The sequence below is a fragment of the Physeter macrocephalus genome, chromosome 11 (genome assembly GCF_002837175.3).
Source record: "Physeter macrocephalus isolate SW-GA chromosome 11, ASM283717v5, whole genome shotgun sequence".
Lineage (NCBI taxonomy): Eukaryota > Metazoa > Chordata > Mammalia > Artiodactyla > Physeteridae > Physeter > Physeter macrocephalus.
Genome location: NC_041224.1, coordinates 45,933,527 through 45,957,899, shown reverse-complemented (window position 1 = coordinate 45,957,899; position 24,373 = coordinate 45,933,527). Strand labels below are relative to the sequence as shown.

At 42.5% G+C, this 24,373-nt stretch overlaps 1 protein-coding gene across 1 annotated transcript in view; it reads left to right on the top strand.

The window, feature by feature from the left end:
• The first annotated feature begins 11,276 nt into the window (after window positions 1–11,276).
• Window positions 11,277–24,373, top strand: part of MYO5A (myosin VA) — a 223,820-nt gene continuing 210,723 nt past the window's right edge. The window contains exon 1 of the mRNA XM_055087944.1: window positions 11,277–11,381. Coding sequence (XP_054943919.1) covers window positions 11,355–11,381 — 27 coding nt within the window. The 5' untranslated portion in view covers window positions 11,277–11,354. The remainder of the gene's footprint in view (window positions 11,382–24,373) is intronic.

Here is a 24,373-nt window from a genome sequence, read left to right as displayed (position 1 = left end):
AAATTAAGTGAGACGGCTTCCCCGGTGGCGCAGTGGTTGCGCGTCCGCCTGCCGATGCAGGGGAACCGGGTTCGCGCCCCGGTCTGGGAGGATCCCACATGCCGCGGAGCGGCTGGGCCCGTGAGCCATGGCCGCTGAGCCTGCGCGTCCGGAGCCTGTGCTCCGCAACGGGAGAGGCCACAACAGAGGGAGGCCCGCATACCACAAAAAAAAAACAAAACAAATTAAGTGAGAGACCAGATTAAGGTTATGGATGCAGTGAGATGATGATTCTCCATCTCAGTCACGTCTAACCTTTCCTTCGTTGCAGTAGGCCTTTATACTGTTTCTCTGCATGAGGAGAAATGTCAAAGAGCTTTGCTCTCATAAACCTCACATCCCTGAAGTTGGTGCGCCTGATTTTCCATGGCAAGGATGTATTAAATGTTCACTGCTTCTCTACTCTTGCTTGTGATCACAACCTTGCAAACATTCTGCATCTGGTTTCTGAGGCTCTTTATTGCCCCATTACCAATAACTTGGGCTGATCAGTGTCTTGTAGACTCACTTTCCTGCAACTACACAAGCTAACATTCCTAATGACTTTGTCTATAGATGTAAGGTGCCAGTTGCTTGAGTTACTGCAAAAATGATCACTATAGAGCAGCCATATTTTTAGGATAAAGATCAGAAGCAGACACACCAGTGTGCAGCTTTCTGTCATGCCACACTTAACAAGTTACAGAACATAAACCTTTCACTTCTTCAATAGAATATCCTGGGTATATTCTGTTACAATATTGCCAGCTGTTTGCAGTATATTCACATTCCCATGGGAGATTGGTTCTACAGAAGCAAAGGGAGGACAAATTTCAATAAGAGGATGGTTGTCTACAGAGTAGAGTGCAGCAGAATGAGGAAGAGTGGGACCTGAGAAAAGGCCACTGGAAATCAGTATCACTGATCATTTGGAGAGAGCAGTTTCAGTAGAGGTGTGCATGGGCCTGGGACAGAGGGACAGAAGAGGAACAATAAGTGATAAAAGGTGAGTTAGTGGAGAGGATGTGATTTTTTGAGAATTTCTGAGGTACATAAAAGAAGATACAGTCTTTGGCTTTGCTTTTAAATGTAGGAAAGATTTGAGTTTGGTTATAGATAGGCAAAACAAAAGCATGGGAGAAAAACCAAAGATATAGAAGAGGCAAGAGGGCCAAGAGCTGGGGTTGAGAGCATGCGTGAGGAGATTAGCCTTGGCATGTCTTCCAAACAGGATGAATGACTAGAGTGCAGGTGGGGGAAAGGGATACTTGAGGAGAGTGGTCACTGAATGACCTTAGTCCTACTTGTAAGAGAGGGGGGTTGAGGTCATTTTCCTGGAGGGTATGAAGAGAAGAGGGTAGAGCTTTGAGACCCAGGGACTCTACAGCTTTGTAAAAGCATGTATGTACTTAACAGATCCAGAAAGGATCTAGAAATTTAAAAGTGGTTTCGTTGGGATCATTGTTTGAATTCACAACTTTTTTTTAAATTTAAATTTAAATTTTTTTAAGGAGAACTGAATGGAGCAAATGCCTTCTGTGGGGCATCAATCGTTGGGGTAAAAATGTGGAAAAGAATGGTAGAACCAAAACCTGGTTCTAAATTAAATTATTAGATTTCTTTTCCTGCTCCTCTTCACTTTTTTAAAAGGTAAAAGTATACTTGTAATGATTCTAAAGTCAAGTAGTATAGAAGGACATGGTGAAAAGCTAAGAATCACAAAATATGCCTCTACCACCAAGTTTAGCTCCTCTACCACTGGAGACATTCAAGCTGTTTTGTTTTTCTTCTGGTAGTTGCCTCCATGCGTCTCAATAGTATGTTTATACGACTGTTTCTTAATTTTAAACATTAATTAATAGTTTTCAAGACTGATAAATGAGGATTAAGCTTACATTTCCCACCTCCCTTCCCTCCCACCCTCTTTCTGGGATCATATCACTACTTTTGATTCCTCTATAGGCTTCCTTTACAATGTCTAATAATATATTTTCACCACTGTTTCTTACCCCATTGGCTGTCAACAGTATTTCTTGTCTCTCTAGTGTGTAAGATGACAATATTAACACCACTATCCTTCCTTTTGACTCTCCTCCCTTCTCTTGGCCTTTGTCATCTGTGTTCTTACCTTACTAAGGTTGATAACACTTGCATTCTATTTTATAATCATTATTAATAGTCCTCTTAGCTTTATAGGTTGATATAGTTCACTGTAGATCACAGTGTATACTATGATTTCATTTTTTTTTTTTTTTTTTTTGTGGTATGCGGGCCTTCCTCTGCTGTGGCCTCTCCCGTTGCAGAGCACAGGCTCCGGACGCGCAGGCCCAGCGGCCATGGCTCACGGGCCCAGCCGCTCCGCGGCATGTGGGATCCTCCCAGACCGGGGCGCGAACCCGGTTCCCCTGCATCGGCAGGCGGACGCGCAACCACTGCGCCACCAGGGAAGCCCTGATTTCATTTTTTTAAATCACTTTTTGTTTTTCTTGGTGTTTCTAATTATTTTTTCCCCTCATCCTTTTGGCCTCCGTCATAACCACAGTTATTTTAATGTCTCCCATCACATCAAGTATTCTATAGAGTCATCCTTTTACTCCAGAAAATTCCCCTGTAGGCAGGTCTCCTTGCTTCAGTCTGAACTTGTTGATTTCTTATCCTAATGCACAGTTGTCATCTTGGGACTTAGCTGCTCTCCTGATCTGAATCCATTATTTTCTAGATTGCATATATGGCAACCATTGCCTTTTGCCAGTGTCATATTCCCCAGAAGTGGGAACTTCCCTAGAAGTGGAAGTTCTTTATTTTTAAAAAATTTCATGGATAGTTTTATGTGTCATGAACATCTTTCTCCAGTCTGTGGCTTGCTTTGTCTTAGTTCGTGATATCTATTGATACATTCCTAGCTATACTTTAGAACTTAATTCAAACATACCTTTGTGAAAACTGAATATTCCCCTCCCCTAAATCATGTTAATTGTTCCATTTTCTGAGACACAACCATTTCCATATAACACTGTTTTAGCACTTAATCACAATACATTCTAATTGACTTCATTTATCCTCTCTTACAGGAAAATTATCTTATTTTGCTCCAGCACTTAGCCTAGTGCCTGGCCGTTTTAAGTGCCCAATAAATATTTTCGGAAAGAAACTATACCCTTGAGATGTAGCCATTTCCATTCACCACAATCATCCCATAAAGCGCTCTATAATGGTCAGGGTTCTTCATCACAAATTCATAACTGGCTCATTTAGGTGAAAATGGATTCACTGAAAGATATCAGGTCACTTACAAAATTGTTAGAAAGGCTGGAAAAACATTCTTGATGTAAATCTAGGAACAACCCCAGACACATGCTACAGCAATGGCCTGATATGGATGCTGCTGCTGTTCTCACTGCTGCCACCAACCACTGAAAGCCAGGAGCCCGACTTTGATGTGACCACTGTTGTCCCACAAACTTGGCTACCTCTGCTACTACCTTCATTGGCAAATGGAAGTTCTGGGCAGAGCCTGTTTCTCCATATTTCTCACTTCTCTAACCTAAGTCTTGTGCAGATGAATCTGATCTTTGTGGCTTAGGTCATATGACTGCATCCAAGCTGCAAAAGAGGAGGGAATTTGCAACTATCAGGAGGCAGGACTAGTGTAGAAAATTCCCCCAAATAGAGAAAAGATGACAGACAAGCACAAATATGATAGATGCCATTATATCTTCCAGTGTGCTTCTGCAGTACAACATTGCAGCGTTGTCTACTTGAGGGTGCAAGAACTTCAGGGAGTTTATGATTTCCATACTCATTTTGATTTGACATGCCTGGAAGCATTAAAAGAGGATCTTAGACTATACAGCGGTAGTATACCCAAGTAAGTCAATAAATTTACACAGTGCTAATCTTTGAACTATTCATCATTTCTGGCTGACCCATCAAAATGCTCTTTTAGAAGTCACTCAGTTTTTTATTCAGCTTCCATTGGATCCTGCAACATGGCAGAACCAGGCAGTCAAAGGCAGGGAGTGAATATGTGAGGAGAGATAGGACTGAGAATTTGATTAATAATATCTTAAATTTGTAGAGCACCGTCGAGTTTCTAGTACACTTTCTCATTTATCTAATTTGAACCCCTCAACAACAATACACATATAAGTTGTCTGGTTTTTGCTTGTTTAAAAAAAAAAAAGGCTCAGGTTTCTCACACTGGTAGAGTTTACAGGTGAGCTAGGGGACAAGGCAAGAAATCTGTGGTAATAGATACAGAGTTGGAGACATCAGTATGAACTCTTGTTTGATTTAATATAGAGAGCTACATCAGAAATATTTTTAGATATGTGTACATACACAGGTTAGTGTACACATAATTGCTTGCTCTGTGGCTGAGAGGGCCTAGAAGCAATGATACCCCAGTAGCAACAAGGCCCAGATCATAGCTTCTAATATCATTCTCCGATGAAATGAACCAGGACTCCTTGGAGAAATGGCTGATTCTAGGACTGTGGCAAGGAATAGACAAGATAGAATCTTGTAATGCTAAATGAAAGTGCTTAAAAAATAAAAAAACAAAACCCAAAACACACACAATGATGGGGCGGTATGTCAAACAGACACAGGTACCAACTGAAATCTCCCAACGGCCAAAGCTTGAACAATTTGAGCAGCAAAATAAAGTAGTATTAGATTATAATGCAGGGACTTCCCTGGTGGTCCAGTGGTTAAGAATTGCCTTCCAATGCAGGGGACATGGGTTCGATCCCCGGTCGGGAAACTAGGATTCCACACGCTGCATGGTGCGGCCAAAAAAGAAAGTCAGTTATAATGCAAAGTGTAAAATAAATATCCATGAGTCTATACTGATATAAATGAATGAATGAATAAGTGGGGGAGATGAGACAAATTGCCCACATAGAAGAATTCCAAGTTTATGGAGGTACTCTCCTCAAGGAAGTGGAGAACAACTCTCCACTCGTTAAGTGTGGGCTGCATATGGTGACTGTGTTCAAGTGTATGGAAAGGGGCCCGAATTAGTTTGCTAGGGCTGCCATAACAAAATACCATAGACTGGGTGGCTTAAACAATAGAAATTTATTTTCTCACAATTCTGGAGGCTAAAAGTCCAAAACCGAGGTGTCATCTATTTTGGTTTCTTCTGAGGCCTCTCTCCTTGGCTTACAGTTGGCTAACTTCTTCCTGTGTCTTCACACGGTCTTCCCCTTGTATACATGTCTGTGTCCTAATCTGTTTTCCTAAGGAAACCAGTCATATTGAATTAAGGTCCAATTGACCTCATTTTAACTTAACTACCTCTTTAAAGACACTATCTTAAAATACAGTTGTATTCTGAGTTATTGGGGGTTAGAACTTCAACATATGAATTTTGACGGGACACAATTCAGCCTATGACGGGAAAAGAATAGCTTTACAGTGAAAAAACTTGACACTTCCTGAGCCAGATGATCAAGGTCAATATCAATCATGATGTTACGTCAACAGTGTTGTCATGTTGATACTATGACCCTTGATATAATGTGGTGAAAATGGCATTTTACCTCTGTGGTCTTCCTCACAAAAACCTATAACCCCAGTCTAATCAAGACAAATCCCAACTGAGGGACATTCTACAAAATACTTGTCTGGTACTACTCAAAATTCATGAAAAATATCCTTGTCATCAAAAATTAGGAAAGGGAGAAACTGTCATCCAAGAAGATCTGAATGAGACATAATGACTAAATGTAATGTGGCATCCTGGAGGGATCCTGGAACGAAAAAGGACATGAGGTAAAAACTAAAGAAAAACTAAGGAAACCTGAATAAACATAGGCTTTAGTTAATGATACTATGTCAACATCAGTTCAGTAATTGTAACAAACCTACCGTACTAATGTAAGAAGCCAATAAGGCAAACTGATTTCCAGGTGTTTTAATCTGTTCAGGCTGCTGTAAAAAAATACCATAAACTACTGGGTGGCTTATAAACAATAGAAATTTATTTCTCACAGTTGTGGAGGCTAGGAAGTCCAAGATTAAGGTGCCAGCACATTCAGTGTCTGGTGAGAGCTGACTTCCTCATACATGACTGTTTTCTCATTGTATCGTTACATGGCAGAAGGGGTGTGAGATCTTTGGGGGGTCTCTTTTATAAAAGGCACGAATCCCATTCATGAGGGCTCCACCCTCATGACTTAATCACCTCCCAAAGGCCCCACCTCCTACTATATCATTCCCTTAGGGTTAGGGTTTCAACATATGAATTTGGGGGTGGCGGCATAAACATTCAGGCCATTGCACAGGGTATATGGAAACTCTGTATTATCTTTGCAGTTTTTCTATAAATCTAAAACTGTCTAAAGCAAAGTTCATTAAAAAACAAAACAGGGAGTTCCCCAGTGGCCTAGTGGTTAGGATTCCAGGTTTTCACTGCCGTGGCCCAGATTCAATCCCTGGTCGGGGAACTGAGATCCAACAAGCCCTGTGGCGTGGCCAAAAGAAAAAAAAAAAAAAAAACAAAACAAGGCTCATACTGGTGAAGAGGCTTGCCCCAGGTTAGCACTGGGACTAGCATCTAGGTCATTTGATTCTAAGTCATTTTCACTACTGAGGGGCTTCCACCACTACCTCACGGAAGGGAGCTGTGTGTCAGTGGTTGTGGGAGGTACAGGATGAGAGTAGCTAATAAGTACTTACAATCCATTAATTCGGGAAGATTGAGGCAGTATAAAGCACATGAGTGCTATGGATTCGAGCAGAAAGTATTTCACGATCTAGAACAAACAATCAACTGATAGAAGGAGCTAGGTGCAGAGACTGCTCCAATAGCAGGTGGTCAGCACACAAGCTAGAAAACTGGGAACAAAGGGCCAGAGATGAGAGATATTTTAGGAAACCCAAGATAGAATCTAGAATTAGAGTAATAGTTACTGGGAATAAAAATAATTGTACCTTTTGAGTTAAGTACTGTCCTTTTTATCCTCCTTGCCTGGGGAGACATAAAGTGTGTCTAGGCCTAAGCTCCCAAGTGAGAGGCAGTGAGGATAACTGGCTGGGGCTAGGGAATTGAAGGCGTGGGGATCCGGGAGTACCTGTCTGCCTTCCAAATTTCAAGTCTTTTAGGTCAGTCTTCCTCTCTTCTTCACTCTGCTTTTTCTGCTTCAGAGCCTAGTTCCCTCTGGCTGTTCCTTTATATATCTTTCAATGATAAATGACCCCTCCTCAACTCCATATCATCATTTGGATCTTCTGATGAGCTATTTGGGGTTCCCACCCAAATGTCACCTATGCCCATGCCTAGTCCTCTGAAACGTTAAATATTGGGATATGCAAATGCCAACGAATGTACTATAACCAGTAACAGTACTTTGCCTCTGGCCTCTAGAATTACGCCAATCTTACAGAATGAGAATTACTACTTTATATGACCATGCAGCATGGACTGCCCCTTCCCCTACCCTTGCAGCCACTCCTTGCAGTGAGCTCCCCCAGGCCAAGGACCATATTTCATTCATCTCCATCTTTACTGTCTTCAGTGCTACCACATGATAGACCCTCAATAGATTTTTTTCTTCAATTTGAATAAAGCAATGACCACCCTACTAAAAATTGCTTTTTAGTTTTTCTCTCTATTCCCTATTTAGTTTTTCTCCATTGCACATTGTTATGTGTTGAATTGTGTCCCGGTAAAACATGTTGAAGTCCTAACCTCCACTACCTGTGAATGAGATTTTATTTGGAAATAGAGTCTGTGCAGATGATCAAGTTAAGATGAAGGCACTAGGGTGGACCCTAATCCAATATGACTGTGTCCTTAGAAAAAGGGGAAATTTGGACACAGAAGCACACATGCACACAGGGAGAACACCACGTGAAGATAAAGACAGAGATTGGGGTGATGCAGCCGAAGCCAAGTAATGCCAAAGATTGCTAGCAAACCTTTAGGATGTAGGAGAGAGGCATGGAGCGGATTCCCCCTTCCAGCTCCCAAAAGGAACTAACCCTCCCAACACCTTGTTCTGGGACTTCTAGCCTCCAGATCACCTAGTACATTACTGTCTAAAACACCTAGGTCATGGTACTTTATTATGGCCCTAGCAAATTAATACACTTATCACCTTCACCTTCTAACTTTATAATTGTCTCTCTTCCAGACTAAAATGTAAGCTCCATGGGGTCAGGGATTTTATCTGTTTTGATTACTCTTGAATCCTCAACATGTAGAAGAGTTTCTGGTACAATGTAGCTCTCAATATTTGTTGAAAAATGTAATATCCATGACTACTTTAGAGGAAAGGGATTGTTCACAATAACTTGGACACTGTTTCTATTTGGAAAACAACCTACATGAAAATGTTCCCACTTATAAAGCAATAATTGAAAACATTATCAATTTAAAATAAAATATACAATATACTCTGGTTACTTCTTCGGAGGGGGAAATAAATCTTAAACCCTTAGAAGTTGCTCCTATTGCTGGTTTCCCCAGGTCACCAATGACAGAGTGCTTGGGATTGTTAATATACATGGTTAAGGTAGGGAGGTCAGCCATCAGGGCTTCCTAGTTGTTTCTTCCAGCTTTTAAGTCTACTCTTCTGAAGGAGATAACGTAAGGTCCAGGGCAGAAAACCCTTCTCCTCTTCCTCATCCTTATTACCTTCCTCTTACCATGGGCCAAATATTTGAGTGGTTGAATGCATGTGTTCAGGTACTAGAAGAGAATAATTCTAGTGTCTTTTCTTCCCTCTGTCACTAGGGGAAACGCAAAACAAAACAAAACATACAAACCAAAAAGCTTCGCTGACACCTGTAACACAACACTTTTAATTTTTTAGTTTTCTCTCAGTTTAGGGGAAGAAAACGTTTTCCTCCACCCTCCTAGGGTCCCTGGTTGGGCCTGAAAATTAAACTGACAAAAATAGATTAACGCAAGAAAAGCATACTAATTCATATTGTTTTACATGACACAAGAGCCTTCATAAGGATATGAAGACCCAAATAAATGGCAAAACTTATTAGCTTTTATATTGGTTTGAACAAAGGGAAGCAATCGTGGAGAAGTGACTTAACAATGTGGGGAGGCTAAAGGAAGATAAGAACTATTTTAACAAGGTCTGTTTGTTTAGAATTCTCTTGGTCTTAACTTCTCTCCTTGATGATAAGAACGGTACTTTCCTTCTGATATTAGGGAGGACATCTTTCATATAGGAATTTCATCTTCTGCTTTTAAGAAAAGGAAGGAAGGTCATTATTCTTCTTGTATTTGATGTTTTGCAAGTGCCCCCAACTCAAAAAATAGTCAATATACCAAAGCAGCGTACCCTGGGGTGATACACGCTGCACCGCTTCGTTGGCATACTCAGCATTTCTCAACAGGAGGTAGATACTAGCTGGAGGGTGAGAAAACAGTGGTTACCACCTTACACAAGGCACTAAGAAACTGTGAGGGGTAGAATTCAAACCTCTTAAATCTCAATCCAGTGCCTTTTCTGGTGTAATGCTGATAGCTGCACAGGTTTTCTCTTTTTTAAAGAAAGGGTGGTATCCAAAAGCATGAAAGAGATTTACTTTCAGAATTGGAAGGTACAGGGCTTCCCTGGTGGCGCAGTGGTTGGGAGTCCGCCTGCCGATGCAGGGGACGCGGGTTCGTTCCCCGGTCCGGGAGGATACCACATGCCGCGGAGCGGCTGGGCCCGTGAGCCATGGCCGCTGAGCCTGCGCGTCCGCGTCCAGAGCCTGTGCTCCGCAACGGGAGAGGCCACAACGGTGAGAGGCCCGCGTACCGCGAAAAAAAAAAAAAAAAAAAAGAATTGGAAGGTGCAGAGCATTATGCAGGACTACCGAAGCCCGCGCGCCTAGAGCCCGTGCTCCGCAACATGAGAAGCCACAACGGTGAGAGGCCCGCGTACCGCGAAAAAAAAAAAAAGAATTGGAAGGTGCAGAGCATTATGCAGGACTCTAGCAATTACCTCTGGCATCTCTGAGGAGACTGTGGGCAGTGAGCAAGGGGAGGAGAGGCCTGAGTTCCGGGGGGTGAGGACTGGTCCCAAGTGTCCTCCTCATCAATGATCTTCCTTCAAACACACACGCAGGATACACACACTACCAAGGGGGCCCGCCTTGAGAGACAGTTTTGAAAAAAACCATCCCAGAGTCCCATGACTGGCACTAGGCACCACTTAGAGTTCAAAGAAATAAAGAAAAGAGCACACTAAAGAGGCTGGGATGAAAAAATGGAGATTAGCTAAACCGGAATGAAAGTGTGGGTGGGGAAGAGGTAGAGGGTGAAGACGGCATCGGGGTGGGGTGGAAAGATCACATTCTTGTGCTTGAAGTGCAAGGATAACAGCGATTAGATAGAGAAAGAGGGCTGGGGCAGAAGGTGAGGGGCACCGTTAACGAAGGCGCAGGCCTAGGATAGAAGGAGGCTCTAGGGCCGCCCCCTGGGGGCATCTTGTTACCAGGTGCACTTAAATTTCTGTAGCTTAAAACAGGCCCCTACGCTCTGGCTTCATGAAACGACCCTACGGCAGATGCCGAGGTGTTCAGAACGGGTGACCTTGGTGATTCTTTCAGATTCTCCGTCCTCGCTCACTCCCAGACGTGTACTGCTAATAAGGTTCTTCTGGAATTCTAGGTTATTCCGTGGCCTTCCAAGAAGCCTCTCCCCCTATACTTTCCCTACAAATGTTTGGAAGCACAGGAAAAGCAGCCTGCAGACTCCCATTTACCTGGACACCCTGAGTGACACCGCTATCGCTGCCCCTCTCGGGGGCTGGGCTATTTATTCTGCACGGTCCAGGGCTCGCTTGGGGTCTGGGGCATCCCGGGGGCGGTGTGCGGCCAGCGGGTGTCCTGGGGCGGGCTTCTGGGCCTCGGCAGCGCGGGAGGAGGCAGCGGCGACACTGGCTGACAGGCTGATGATGCCCGGTGCCCGCAGCCGATGGGAGGCAGCGTGAGCCCAAGAGAACCCGGAGCAGCCGCGGTGGCAGCGCTGGAGCGCAGCCTCCTCCCGCTCCCACAATGCACAGGGCGAGGGCGGCGGCGGCGGCGGCGGCGGCAGCAGCATCACCGGCCGTCGGGGTGGCAGCGGCGGCGACCCCGAGGACCCCGGGCACGCCGAGCGCGCGACACTGCTCGCGGCGAGCCCGGGAGTGATGGCGAGGCCCCCGCTGGCCGCCCGCGGCTGAGGCGCCCCACCCCGCCCCGCCCGGAGCGGCCCGTCCCGCTCGGCCCTGCCCTGCTCCCTGCCGGCTGCAGCCCCGGCGTTTCCTAGTCGGCGCGGGCAGCCGCCCAGCAGAGGTGCGGCCTCCGCACAGGCGGGGGGCGTCGGCGCCGCGGGGCCGGCCATGGCCGCGTCCGAGCTCTACACAAAGGTAAGGCGCCCCATGAGCCGCGCCTTGGGGAGGGGGTCGCGCGGCCCGGCGCCGCCAGCTGTCAGGTCGGGGAGGGGCCGGGGCGCGGGGACCCAGTCCGGCCCCTCTGGCACCACCCCCTTTGCGAGCATTTCGAAATCCTCTGCCCTGCCCGCGGGTCGCCCGCAGAGGCGCCTTCCTTGTTCGGGCGTTGATGGTTAAGGCGGCGGAGGGAGGCCTGCCTCGGGGTGCCTCTCTGGCCCCTGCCACCCTTCTTGGCCTGGGAGCAGTGCGGGTTTCTAAGTGGAAAGCGGGTCTGTGTGGCTTTAGTAGGGCGAGCCTGGGCCAGGATTGCTCAGCCCTCCGTCTTGCTTTAGGAAAAATCCTGGCTGGTGGGAGATCCTAGATCTGACAGATTAGATGGTCGGTCCCTCCCCTGGGGACACGCGCTTAAAATAACGTCTGGTGTTGGTATGCGGTGCCACTTCTACCGCCAGCCAACCTTTCTGTGCGATATGGAATCTTGCAAACGGTCTCCAGTCGATTTTCACCGTTAGTTGCCCGGTTTCAGATTGCTACCCTGGGGTGGAGAGCCCCTAGGGAAGATGCAGCCGAATAAATGCGAGCTGATTTATTGGGATGGTCGGTACTCATTTGTCGCTGGGAGTTTGCAATCTGCGTGTAATCCCTTAGAGCCTTGTTAGGCTCCATGGCTTCACCATCCTCTGGGGTGAGCCTTTTCCTTCTGGGTTTAGTTTAAGGGAAGTGGCAGCCTTTCCTTCTTACACTGACAGCAGTATTCTCTGGGGCTGGTAATCTCTGAATGGCATATTTTGGAGAACTGTCCCTTCAAGACAGTGTGTGTTGCCCTTTGTGACTGTGTGTAGTCATGGCATTTTATACTATCAATCCTGTTTAGGTAGATGTTTTGCCAGCTATTAATTACCTCTAATTCCAGTTAACAGAATTACCTTAACTTTTCGAGTTTGCATCTGCAGCCAAGTCTACATTTATGGTCTCAGAATCACTGCTTCCAAATATGACCCAAGTAAGCCCAGGGCTCAAGTTGCAGCATGTTATAGAAGGAAGAGGTCTGGACCCACCATCAAGAGACCTGGATTCTAACCCTTGATTCTAGCCGGGGCCTTTTCACTTACTGTGTGACCTTGGGCAAATCACTTAACCTCTCGTGCCTTAGTTTCCTCATCTGTAAATAGAGTTAATTATACCTGCCCTACATCTCTTACAAGGCTGTTGTTGTGAGGATCAAACAATAATACATGGGAATGCTTTTCATAACCTGTGAATTTCTCTACAAATATGAGGTATATTTCTTCAACCATGAAATGAGTTTGCATGAAACATTTCCTGGGACCTCTCTCTTTCCAGCTGCAGATTTGAGGACTACACAATTGAAACTTCTCTCTAAACCTGGTAATTCTTTAGGCATTGTAGATCTCTAATGTATGATTGAATGCAATTGGAAATTGATCCAAAGTTACTTTATAAACAAACATTAATATAAAGCTAACTATGTGCCAGGTACAGTTTTAAGTGCTTTACAAATATTAACTCATTTAATCCTCATAATGAACATATGAGGTGGGTACTAAGAAATATTAGAGTCATTTTCACAAGAAGAGATATGGTCTGTAAATATTCCTTAGTTACTTTGTATAGACCCTATTCTTCACTGCCTGAGGAGTCCATCCTTCAGCTGCTTGACTAATTGTAGTCTGCTTAACTAGATACTGGTTGGATAATACGTTGCTCTTGGATTTTGGATCTGCTTTTTTCTCCCAAAATAATTGGCAAGAAAAAAATTTAAAAGATCCTGTGATTTTTAAAATTGTAAGGTTTTGGGCTTTGGTCACAATCACAATCTGTTTTAAAATTCACCCTCTAGTCATTGTAAAGACAAACTGGTTTAGACATCAATAGGGAATTTGAGCTTAAGTTGCCTTCTCCTGAATACATTTATACCTAAGAATAATCTGGTTACTTGGTTTGTTTGTTGGCTCATTCTTTTTGTGAATGGACCTTAGCTTAATGGCAGAAAAAAATATTTATTGAGCACCTCCTGGGTGACAGGTACTCTGCTTAATGTTGAGAGGTTCTAGCATAAACAAGACACAGTCCTTTCCCTCGAAGGGCTTACAGTCTGCTTCTTATATTCTTGGCCCACTTTGAATCTTCAAGGGCATAAATAACCTGCTGTTACCTCAGCAGCAGGCAGACAGCTGGTATGGTATTTTTTTGTAGAAGTTAGGGAACAGGTTGGGACATGAGAAGGTTGGAATGATTCTAGAGATAAAAGCTTGGGTAGTGATTATTAGAGGAAGAGGGAAATCATTAGAGGTAATATAAATGGATATTAAACACAAGGATTAGACTTCCCTGGTGGTGCAGTGGTTAAGAATCTGCCTGCCAATGCAAGGGACACAGATCTGAGCCCTGGTCTGGGAAGATCCCACATGGTGGAGCAACTAAGCCCGTGCGCCACAACTACTGAGCCCACGTGCCACAACTACTAAATCCGTGTGCCACAACTACTGAAGCCCGTGCACCTAGAGCCTGTGCTCTGCAACAAGAGAAGCCACCGCAATGAGAAGCCCACGCACCACAATGAAGAGTAGCCCCCGCTTGCCACAACTAGAGAAAGCCCGCATGCAGCAACGAAGACCCAGCACAGCCAAAAATAAAATAAATAAATAAAATTTAAAAAAAAATTGTATATAAACACAAGGATTTTCCCCTTGCAGAGGATTATAGGGAAGGAAATTCTGGGGGTAGACTATAAGGAAAGATATAATAGCGACATGCCATAATTATGGTATTCAACATAGTGGTTAAATTTGAAAAGTGCCCTTTTAAAAATGTCATTCAGAGCTTAAAGGCAGATTTTGATGTGTGATAGAAATCAGCTCCTATTACAGTGAAGGACAAAAGACCATTCAGTTTATTCTTTTTAGCTAAAATGATAATGGTTTTGTCACAGCAGTTTAGCAGGGCTTCCTTTTTATAAATTTTTTCCAGCAGTATAAACATTTTAAAGGTAATAGCCGGGTTCCTAGGGTATAACATTTCTGGAAACTAACATTTTGGTTAAAACATGTTTGTTGATTGTTAAAATAACAGCTTTATTGAGATATAATTCACATAATGTACAATTCACCAATTTAAAGTGTACAATTCAAAGGTTTTTAGTATAATCACAGAGTTGTGTGTTGATTTATTTTTAGATCCACCTGACTTGTTCCTGAAAGAATTGAAGGTGGTTGTGACATCTTATTGTTTCTGGTTTTGAAAATATTTGCTCGTCCTGACTTTCCAGTGGGTGTCTGAATGATGACATCACTTGTAGCTACTTTCAGCAACTTCAAAGGATTCAGCATTTGTGGAGCAGGGTTTATTAATTAGAACTGGAGGGATCACCAATAGCAATAAAATGGCATCCTAGTTGTCCTCACATGAAGTTCCCAGACACCATAGGTACCACATAAATGCTGTAGAATGGCCAAGATTACCTGAAGTTTAATTAGGAGTCCCATAGTATGGCAGGATGCTGAATTTTCTAACAGTACAGAAACAGTCTAAAACCCTCACTCCAGAAGCCAAGTACATTTTCCTCAGATGAAACAGCTATTAGGCCAGTAGATTGTATACCTGTAATCTTCCTTTCCCACCATATTTCCTCATACCTACTGAAGCTGCATGGACTAGATTTTTTCTGGGATAGTCCCAATTTTATATACTATGCCATTGTCCCTTTAAATCATCAATCCTGGAAATTCTAATATTTTGGTGTTGAAATTGCATTTCTTAGACTGCTTGCAGCATCTTAAAGCAGAACAGAAATCTCTGATCATGTTCCCTGATTTGGGCTTTGGCAAGTACATTCACTTTTCTTAAGTCTCCTGCCATGCTCCTTCTATCTGTATTTCTTCCTGATGTCCTTTGGCCTGTTAATGGCTCTGCTATTTTCCTAGTCCCTCAGGTTGGAAACCTCTGTAGCTTTTTCTTTGTCTCATATTCTACTTCTTCTTTACCAATTCTAATTTTACTTGACATCCAGCTGACAGTTCTCTGTCTTAATGATGTGTACACATTTCTATCTTCTTATAGTTATCTGTATATATGTAAGCCACTCCCACAATACTGTAAGCCCTCTGAGATGCTGGTCAGGGTTTGTTTACCTCCTGTAGAGCCTAGCACAATGTCTTCCACATAGTAGGTGCTCATTAAATATTTGTTGGATGGATGAAAAAATATTTAAACAGGAGAGAAACAGAAAATAATGGTTTGGGATGATTAGTCCACTTGTAGAAATGAAGCAGGGTATAACGGAGTGGTTAAACAAGTAGGCACATTTTCAGGCATGTTGAACAGGGTGAGTAATAGAGAAGAGAGCTGGGAGCCAGGGAGACCAAGGAAACTGTTGTAGGAAACAAAATGGAAAGTGATGAAAGTCTGGTAGATTGAAGTGCAGGCAGAAAGTGTGAGAGACAGGTCTCTGTGATGGAGTAGATACAGGAGGAGAAGGAGAGGGAATAGTGTAAGTTAACACCAGTGGCTCTAGGTTTGGAAACTGGACGTTAATTCTCATTAGATCATGAACTTTTTCTGACTCTGGAATTTGTAAGTGGCTCAGAAATACTTCTTTAGACTGTTTGAGCAAAGCAGAATGCTTGTGATCTCCTCTTGAAATTTGTTACTGTTTCTTGAAGTGTGACAGTTCGGTGTATTGCCCAGTGGCTAAAAGATTACAAAAAAGTTATAATTTTAATGAGAGTTGCTACTGCCACATAAACAGTTTAATTCTTCCTGGTGCTTTAGCTTTTTGAAGTAAGGGGATACTGGAGGAAGGTCTGCATGGGGTTCCAGGGATTTAACTTCAATCTCCAAAAGGTTGAGGTGGAGTGGGGGGGATAACTTTCCTATAGGAGACTGTGGGAGAGGAGGGTAATTTAGCTTCTGTGTTCTTTGCTTTATCATGAATTTTGCCTCCATCGGGAGAATCTAGGGGCACATGGCCCACTAGAGGATGGATTGGATTTATCTGTCTCCACTTTAGGTAATTCTAACGAACTATGAGGTATTATCAGAAGGATAAACTCCTGGCTGATCTATGGAATAAGGTCTGGCCCTAGGTGAAATATTGTGTGGGCGACACCACTCCACCCCAACAGGCGTGTCCTGTCCTACAGTAGTTTTCCCAGACTTTCTCCATTTGTCTACCTGGGGAGGTTGTCCTCTCCCTTCCCTCTGGCTCCTGCCTCTGTATCTCTGTCTCTCTCTAATCAACTTTATTGAGGTATAATTTACATTTAATAAAATTCACTCATTTTGGGACTTCCCTGGTGGTCCAGTGGTTAAGACTCCACGCTCCCAATGCAGGGGGCCTGGATTCGATCCCTGGTCAGGGAACTAGGTCCCGTGTACCACAACCAAAACCCCATATGCCACAACTAAGACCTGGCGCAGCCAAATAAATAAATGTTTTTTAAAAAAAATCACTCATTTTTAAGTGCACAGTTTAATGAATTTTGATAAATATATTCTGTCATGTAACCACCATCACAAACAAGATATAGAACATTTCTATCACCCTCAAAAGTTCGCTGGTGCTTAGCTCCTTCTCTTCCCCAGCTTATTCAAAGAGTTTACCGGAGTTGGCTTGCCCGCTGGGGCAGAGGCAAGAGTTGTTTGTTTGTTTTCAAAAATGTATGTTATGATTCCACCTTAGCTCACACAATATTGATAACCGAATGTAGAGACTTGACCTTGGGTGTGACTGCCATGGAGTTTCACTGACAGTAGGAGGTGGGAATAGTTGGAAAGGAGTGTAAGTGGTTTGTTTAATCTTTTCTTCACACACTTACCACCTTACCTTTACTAATGGTGTCTGCTTTTGATGCCTTGTTTCCTTAGGTCCTTAGTGTGCTAAAATGCCCTTTAGTCAGTTCTGCCCTTTAACAGTTCTCCTGCCTCATCTACCTTGGTAGTAATGTCCATCTGGGTTCATGCTGATAGAGATTTTAAAACTTTGCAGAAACTTATCCTCGGCTTCTTCATGCCTCAGACAGTCTCCACTTTGCTTCAAAGCCCTTCTCAGTTGAAAGTCTCCTTAACCAGCTGCCATTTGCATTAAACATCTCCATGTACCACAGAGGCTTTTTGACAATTATAGAACTTAGGGATGATGTAATTATGCTTTAGTTTCAAAATAATGGCTGCAAACTTGATTGAAATCAAGGAAAAAGTGTGTTATCCACTCCTAAGTGTTCATGAAGATCGTCTGTCTACCTCCTTTGGCCCGATGTGCTGTTGTGTTCAAAAATGTGAGCACAGGGACTTCCCTGGCGGTCCAGTGATTAAGACTCCGCCATTCCACTGCACGGGGCGGGGGTTCGATCCCTGGTCGGGGAACTAAGATCCCACGTGCCACGTGGCACGGCCCAAAAGTTAAAAAAAAAAATGTGAACACAGTGCTGGACTGGAGGGAGATGGGACATAAAAAAAAGACAAGTTTTGTCTCTCTTTAGTCACTCACACAAAAACATGCATTGTCCTGCCCAGGAATCCTGTGTATGTGGTTGGAGTTTCCTCTTTTTTTTTTTTTTTTTTTTGTAAATTTATTTATTTTTGTCTGCTTTGGGTCTTCATTGCTGCACGTGGGCTTTCTCTAGTTGCGACTAGTGGGGGCTACTCTTCGTTGTGGTGCGCAGGCTTCTCATTGTGGTGGCTTCTCTTGTTGCGGAGCACGGGCTCTAGGCACGCGGGTAGTAGTTGTGGCACGTGGGCTCAGTAGTTGTGGCACATGTGCTCAGTAGTTGTGGCTCGTGGGCTCTAGAGCGCAGGCTTGGTAGTTGTGGTGCATGGGCTTAGTTGCTTCACGGCATGTAGGATCTTCCCGGACCAGGGCTCGAACCCGTGTCCCCTGCATTGGCAGGCAGATCCTTAACCACTGTGCCACCAGAGAAGTCCGGGGTTTCCTCTTGATAAATACATTCTGAAGGAATTTCAGAATGGGAGAAATAAAATGATCAGGGCAGTGAAGAGACTAGACAGATTAAAAGGAAAGACTCTTCAGAAAGATGAAGGTGAAGTGGGAAAATGGCAACATATTTATTTAACACCAAGATTAGAAGTTTATAACATCAAATCCCAGTTTAGTAAGGATACTTGTTAGCTCTTGAAATAAATCAATATGTCATTTAAAATGAATTTCTACTCTAACTATTGTCTTACACATATGAAACTCATTATCTCAAGTTATGATATCAGCTAAGATGTGGTAGATAAATAGAAAGGGTCTGGCTAATTCACGGATCATAGTTCTGATACACCGACTTTCCCAACCTCTCTTTGACAGTGTTAAACAATTTACCAGCCAGAGCTGTTTTAGTTGGAAGTGATGGAAACCCAACTCAAAGCCAAAAAGTATTTTATTTGCTTAGATGCCCTGAAAGCCCAGGCATGGCTAGATTCAAGGCTCTGACATGGTACCTCTGGGGCTCTCTGTCACTGGCTTTCATGTCAGACTGCTATTTGATATTGCTTTCATCCTCAGGACAGCTCTTTTCAGGGTCAGTGGCACCTGCAGACCACATGGTCTATCTCTGGGCCTGGAGGAAGAGAGCCTGGTGGAGGAATTCTGGTTGTCCTTGCTTGTGGTTGTGTGCCGAGTAGGTGGTGGGAGGAAGACCGTGAGCAGTCCAGTCTTGCTCATCTCAGAGGCCAGAGGGAGGATGGGGCAGCCTGACTGATAGTCCTGCTCAGACCTGGTGGGGTGGCTGCAAGCTGTTCCCCCTCAGAAGGAATTGTGCTAGAGAGACAGAACAAAACAGCTACCCTCAACCAATGTCCACTATGAATCAGTCACCAAAAGTGACAAAGTGACTGAGTTCTGCCTCTCCTTTTCTGATTTTTGAGATGATGAATAGGAGGGTTTTGACTAGGAGGACATTGGATATCTTTCCCCTAGAGAATCATTTAAAAAAAAAAAAAGGCCATGGAGAATTAAATGCAAATGTTGATAAAAGCATATGAGGGGCAGATAAATTAGGAGTATGGGATTAACAGATACACACTACTATGTATAAAATAGGTAAGCAGAAAGGATTTATTGCATAGCACGGGAATTATATTTATAACAACCTATAATGGAAAATAATCTGGAAAAAAAATAGAACTGAATCACTTTGCTGTACACCTGAAACTAGCACAATATAGTAAATCAACTATACTTCAACTAAAACAAAAAAAGCATATCAGAGATAGATGATTTAAAAAGTATTTTTTATTCAGTCCTAATTAGGGGGCTCTGAACCCTATGTCACCTTTCCTTCTGATCTCTTTCTACCATTTTTCTTCAGCATTTTATTTCCCCTTATTTTCTTCACATCCTTGTATGCAAACATTATTCTCTTACCCCATTTTCACCCAAGGATAAGTTGCAAAATTTCTTATTTCCCCCTTTTGACTGTTCAAATCATCCGTTATTCATCTACAGTGTTCTAATTTTTTTTTGTTCTCTTACTTTCCACCGTGTCATCTACTTCTTGATCCTGTACTACTGACTGTAGTTAATGTACCCACTCCTAATGCCATGCCCTCTTGTGCTTTGTTATAACCAAATTTCTTATGGAGTGAATTATTTAGTAATTTAGATTGAGGAGGGTACTTCATTTCCTCAAAGCTATGTATTCTTGCTTTGTTACCATTCCCTGATTCTGACATCACAAAATATAAGTAATTTTGTGTGAGTTTACGTAAATCATTTTCTGTGTATGTGAGTGTGTATGTGTTTCAAACAAACACTTTTGTGTTAGACTAGTTTTGACTAGTTAGACTAGACTAGTTAGAACTTAGTTTTTCATCTTATCATACTGGAGTGATTACAATAAGATAATCAGCTATTCCCTTAAGGATATGAGCTCACTTTAAAACATTTTTATAGCAGTACTTAAAAAACTTTTAAACAGGTTTGGTCTCTATGCGCAAGCTGAAAAAAATCTTCTAGTTTGATAAGCATCATGCTCAGTTTGGGAGCAGAACTGCTAGAGATATTTTCCATAAAGTTAGGAAAAGTATATCTTAATAATAAGAAATTTGGGTCAAAACCTGGACTAAACTTTCATCAATTCAGAATGTGTATTTGTTAAATCTTATTTTAGAAATGGAAAGTTAAACCCACTAGAGTTAATATCGTATTTTAACCCAAGCTTCCTGCTTACACTCATTTTCTTCATTCTAACCAAGATTTCTCAAACTCTGTACTATTCTTTTTCAGCCTCATCTCTAACCTTTATCTGCTAGATCCAGTAGCATCCCCCACCCCTAGTTGTGACAGCCAATCCATATTGTCTACAGACTGCCAAATGTTCCCTGGGGAGCAGTCCCCCTTCCCCCTGCCCCTGCTTGAGAACCACTGCCCTAGATCTTAAGACTTAGATTAGGGTAAGAAAAAGTGGGAAAGAGTTAAAAATAAAAATGGAGATTAATTGGAAAAACTTTTTAAAAATTGCCTTTTTAGGGAACTTCCCTGGTGGCGCAGTGGTTAAGGGGCCACCTGACAATGCAGGGGACAGGGGTTCGATCCCTGGTCCAGGAAGTTCCCACACGCCACGGAGCGACTGCGCCCATGTGCCACAACTACTGAGCCCGCGCTCTACAGCCCATGCTCCACAACAGGAGAGGCCACCGCAGTGAGAAGCCCGCACACCACAGCGAAGGGTAGCCCTGCTGGCCCCAACTAGAGAAAGCCCACGCGCAGCAATGAAGACCCAATGCAAACAAAAAATTAAAAAAAAAATTTTTTTTAATTGCCTTTTCAGTAATATCTCTTCTGCTTATAGGAATGATATATTGTAGACAATTTGGAGAATACAGAAACATATAAAGGGGGCTTCCCTGGTGGTGCAGTGGTTAAGAATCGGCCTGCCAATGCAGGGGACACGGGTTTGAGCCCTGGTCCGGGAAGATCCCACATGCCGCAGGGCAGCTAAGCCTGTGTGCCACAACTACTGAGGCTGTGTTCTAGAGCCCGTGAGCCACAACTACCGAGCCCACATGCTGCAACTACTAAGCCCACGCACCTAGAGCCTGTGCTTCACAAGAGAAGCCACCGCAATGAGAAGCCTGTGCACCACAACGAAGAGTAGCCCCCACTCGCCACAACTAGAGAAAGCCTGCGTGCAGCAACAAAGACCCAACGCAGCCAAAAATAAATAAATAAAATTCAAAAAAAAAAAAAAGAAACACGTAAAGGAAGAAAATTTTTAAAAAAATTATACCATCCAGAGATGATTATTTTAAATCATTAATTTACTTCAAGTCTTTTATCTATATTCATAATGTTAATTTTTATGATTTTTAAGCTTGATATGTATTGTGATAATTTTTATGTTATAGAATATTCTTTTTTTTTAATGAAAAAAAAATTTTTTTAGGCTGCGCCACACGGCATATGGGATTGTAGTTCCCGACCAAGAATTGAACCTGTGCCCCCTGCATTGGGAGTGCAGAGTCTTAACCACTGACCACCAAGGAAGTCCTATAAAATATTCACTGAAAATGTTTTTAATGGCTGCATAATATTCCATCATCTGGGTGTGCCATAATTTATTTACTGTTGGGCATTTTCACTGTAATAAGAAATGTACTATGATGAGCATTCATTGTACATAAATCTTTGCTTGGATTAGTCAGCTTTAGTCAATTTTAGATTCCACATTTCCCTGGCAAGGGTTCGCATTTACGATTATGCAAGATAGGGTATTCACATTTATTTCATTTTAAAAATAGCACTTTTTATGTACATTGCTTCAGGGCTAGGATGACCAGATGTCCCACTTCTGTGAGATGCTTTGTGCCATCCAGTACCTTTATTCTGCTTTGAAAAATCCTCTAAGAGTAGAACTATATAAGTTTATTTCAAAAACTTAGCCTTTTGGAAATCTAAACTATTTCCTTTTTCTGACAATTTTCCTTATTGTTGCTCTTATTCACTGTTTCTCCTTGATCTTGGGTGAATCTGGGCCAAAAAGTGTAATTGAATTAGAACGATTTTTATTTTTATTTTTTTATCATCATCATTATTTGATTATGTTTATTTTTGAAATTTATTTATTTACTTTTACAGATCTTTATTGGAATATAATTGCTTCACAATATTGTGTTAGTTTCTGTTGTACAGCAAAGTGAATCAGCCATATGCATACATGTGTCCCCATATCCCCTCCCTCTTGAGCCTCCCTCCCACCCTTCCTATCCCACCCCTCTAGGTCATCGCAAAGCACTGAGCTGATCTCCCTGTGCTATGCTGCTGCTTCCCACTAGCTAACTGTTTTACGTTTGGTAGTGTATGTATGTTGCTACTACTCTCACTTTGCCCCACCTTACCCCTGCCCACCCCATGTCCTCAAGTCCATTCTCTATGTCTACGTCTTTATTCCTGTGCTGCCACTAGGTTCATCAGTACCATTTTTTTTTTTTAGATTCCATATATATGCGTTAGCATACGGTATTTGTTTTTCTGACTTACTTCACTCTGTATGACAGACTCTAGGTCCATCCATCTCACTACAGATAACTCAATTTCGTTTCTTTTTATGGCTGAGTAATATTCCATTGTATATATGTGCCACATCTTCTTTATCCATTCATCTGTCGATGGACACTTAGGTTGCTTCCATGTCCTGGCTATAACATTGTGGTACATGTCTCTTTTTGAATTATGGTTTTTTCAGGGTATATGCCCAGTATTGGGATTGCTGGGTCATATGGTAGTTCTATTTTTAGTTTTTTAAGGAACCTCCATAGCGTTCTCCCTAGTGGTTGTATCAATTTACATTCCCACCAACAGTGAAGGAGGGTTCCCTTTTCACCACACCCTTTCCAGCATTTATTGTTTCTAGATATTTTGCTAATGGCCATTCTGACCAGTGTGAGGTGATACCTCATTGTAGTTTTGATTTGCATTTCTCTAGTAGTGATGTTGAGCATCTTTTCATGTGCCTCTTGGCCATCTGTATGTCTTCCTTGGTGAAATGTGTATTTAGGTCTTCCACACATTTTTTAATTGGATTTTTTGTTTTTTTGATATTGAACTTCATGAGCTGTTTGTATATTTTGGAGATTAATCCTTTGTCCATTGTTTCATTTGCAAATATTTTCTCCCATTCTGAGGGCTGTCTTTTCATCTATTCATGGTTTACTTTGCTGTGCAAAAGCTTTTAAGTTTCATTAGGTCCCATTTATTTATTTTATTTTTAAATTTTCATTACTTTAGGAGGTGGGTCAAAAAAGATCTTGCTGTGGTTTATGTCATAGAGTGCTTTTCCTGTGTTTTCCTCTAAGAGTTTTATAATGTCTGGTCTTACATTTAGGTCTTTAATCCATTTGGAGTTTATTTTTGTGTATGGTGTTAGGTAGTGTTCAAATTTCATTCTTTTATTTGTAGCTGTCCAGTTTTCCTAGCACCACTTATTGAAGAAGCTGTCTTTTCTCCATTGTATGTTCTTGCCTCCTTTGTTGTAAATTAGGTGCCCACATGTGCGTGAGTCTATCTCTGGGCTTTCTATCCTGTACCATTGATCTATATTTCTGTTTTTGTGCCAGTACCATACTGTCTTGATTACTGTAGCTTTGTAGTATAGTTTGAAGTTGGGGAGCCTGATTCCTTCAGCTTTGTTTCTCTTTCTCAAGATTGCTTTGGCTATTCGGGGTCTTTAGTGTTTCCATATGAATTGTAAAATTTTTTGTTCTAATTCTGTGAAAAATGCCATTGGTAGTTTGATAGGGGTTGCATTGAATCTGTAGATTGCTTAGGGTAGTATAGTCATTTTTTGACAATATTGATTCTTCCAATCCAAGAACATAGTATATCTTTCCATCTCTTTGTGTCATCTTTGATTTCTTTCATCAGTGTTTTATAGTTTTCAGAGTACAAGTCTTTTGCCTCCTTAGGTAGGTTTATTCCTAGGTATTTTATTCTTTTTGTTGCAGTG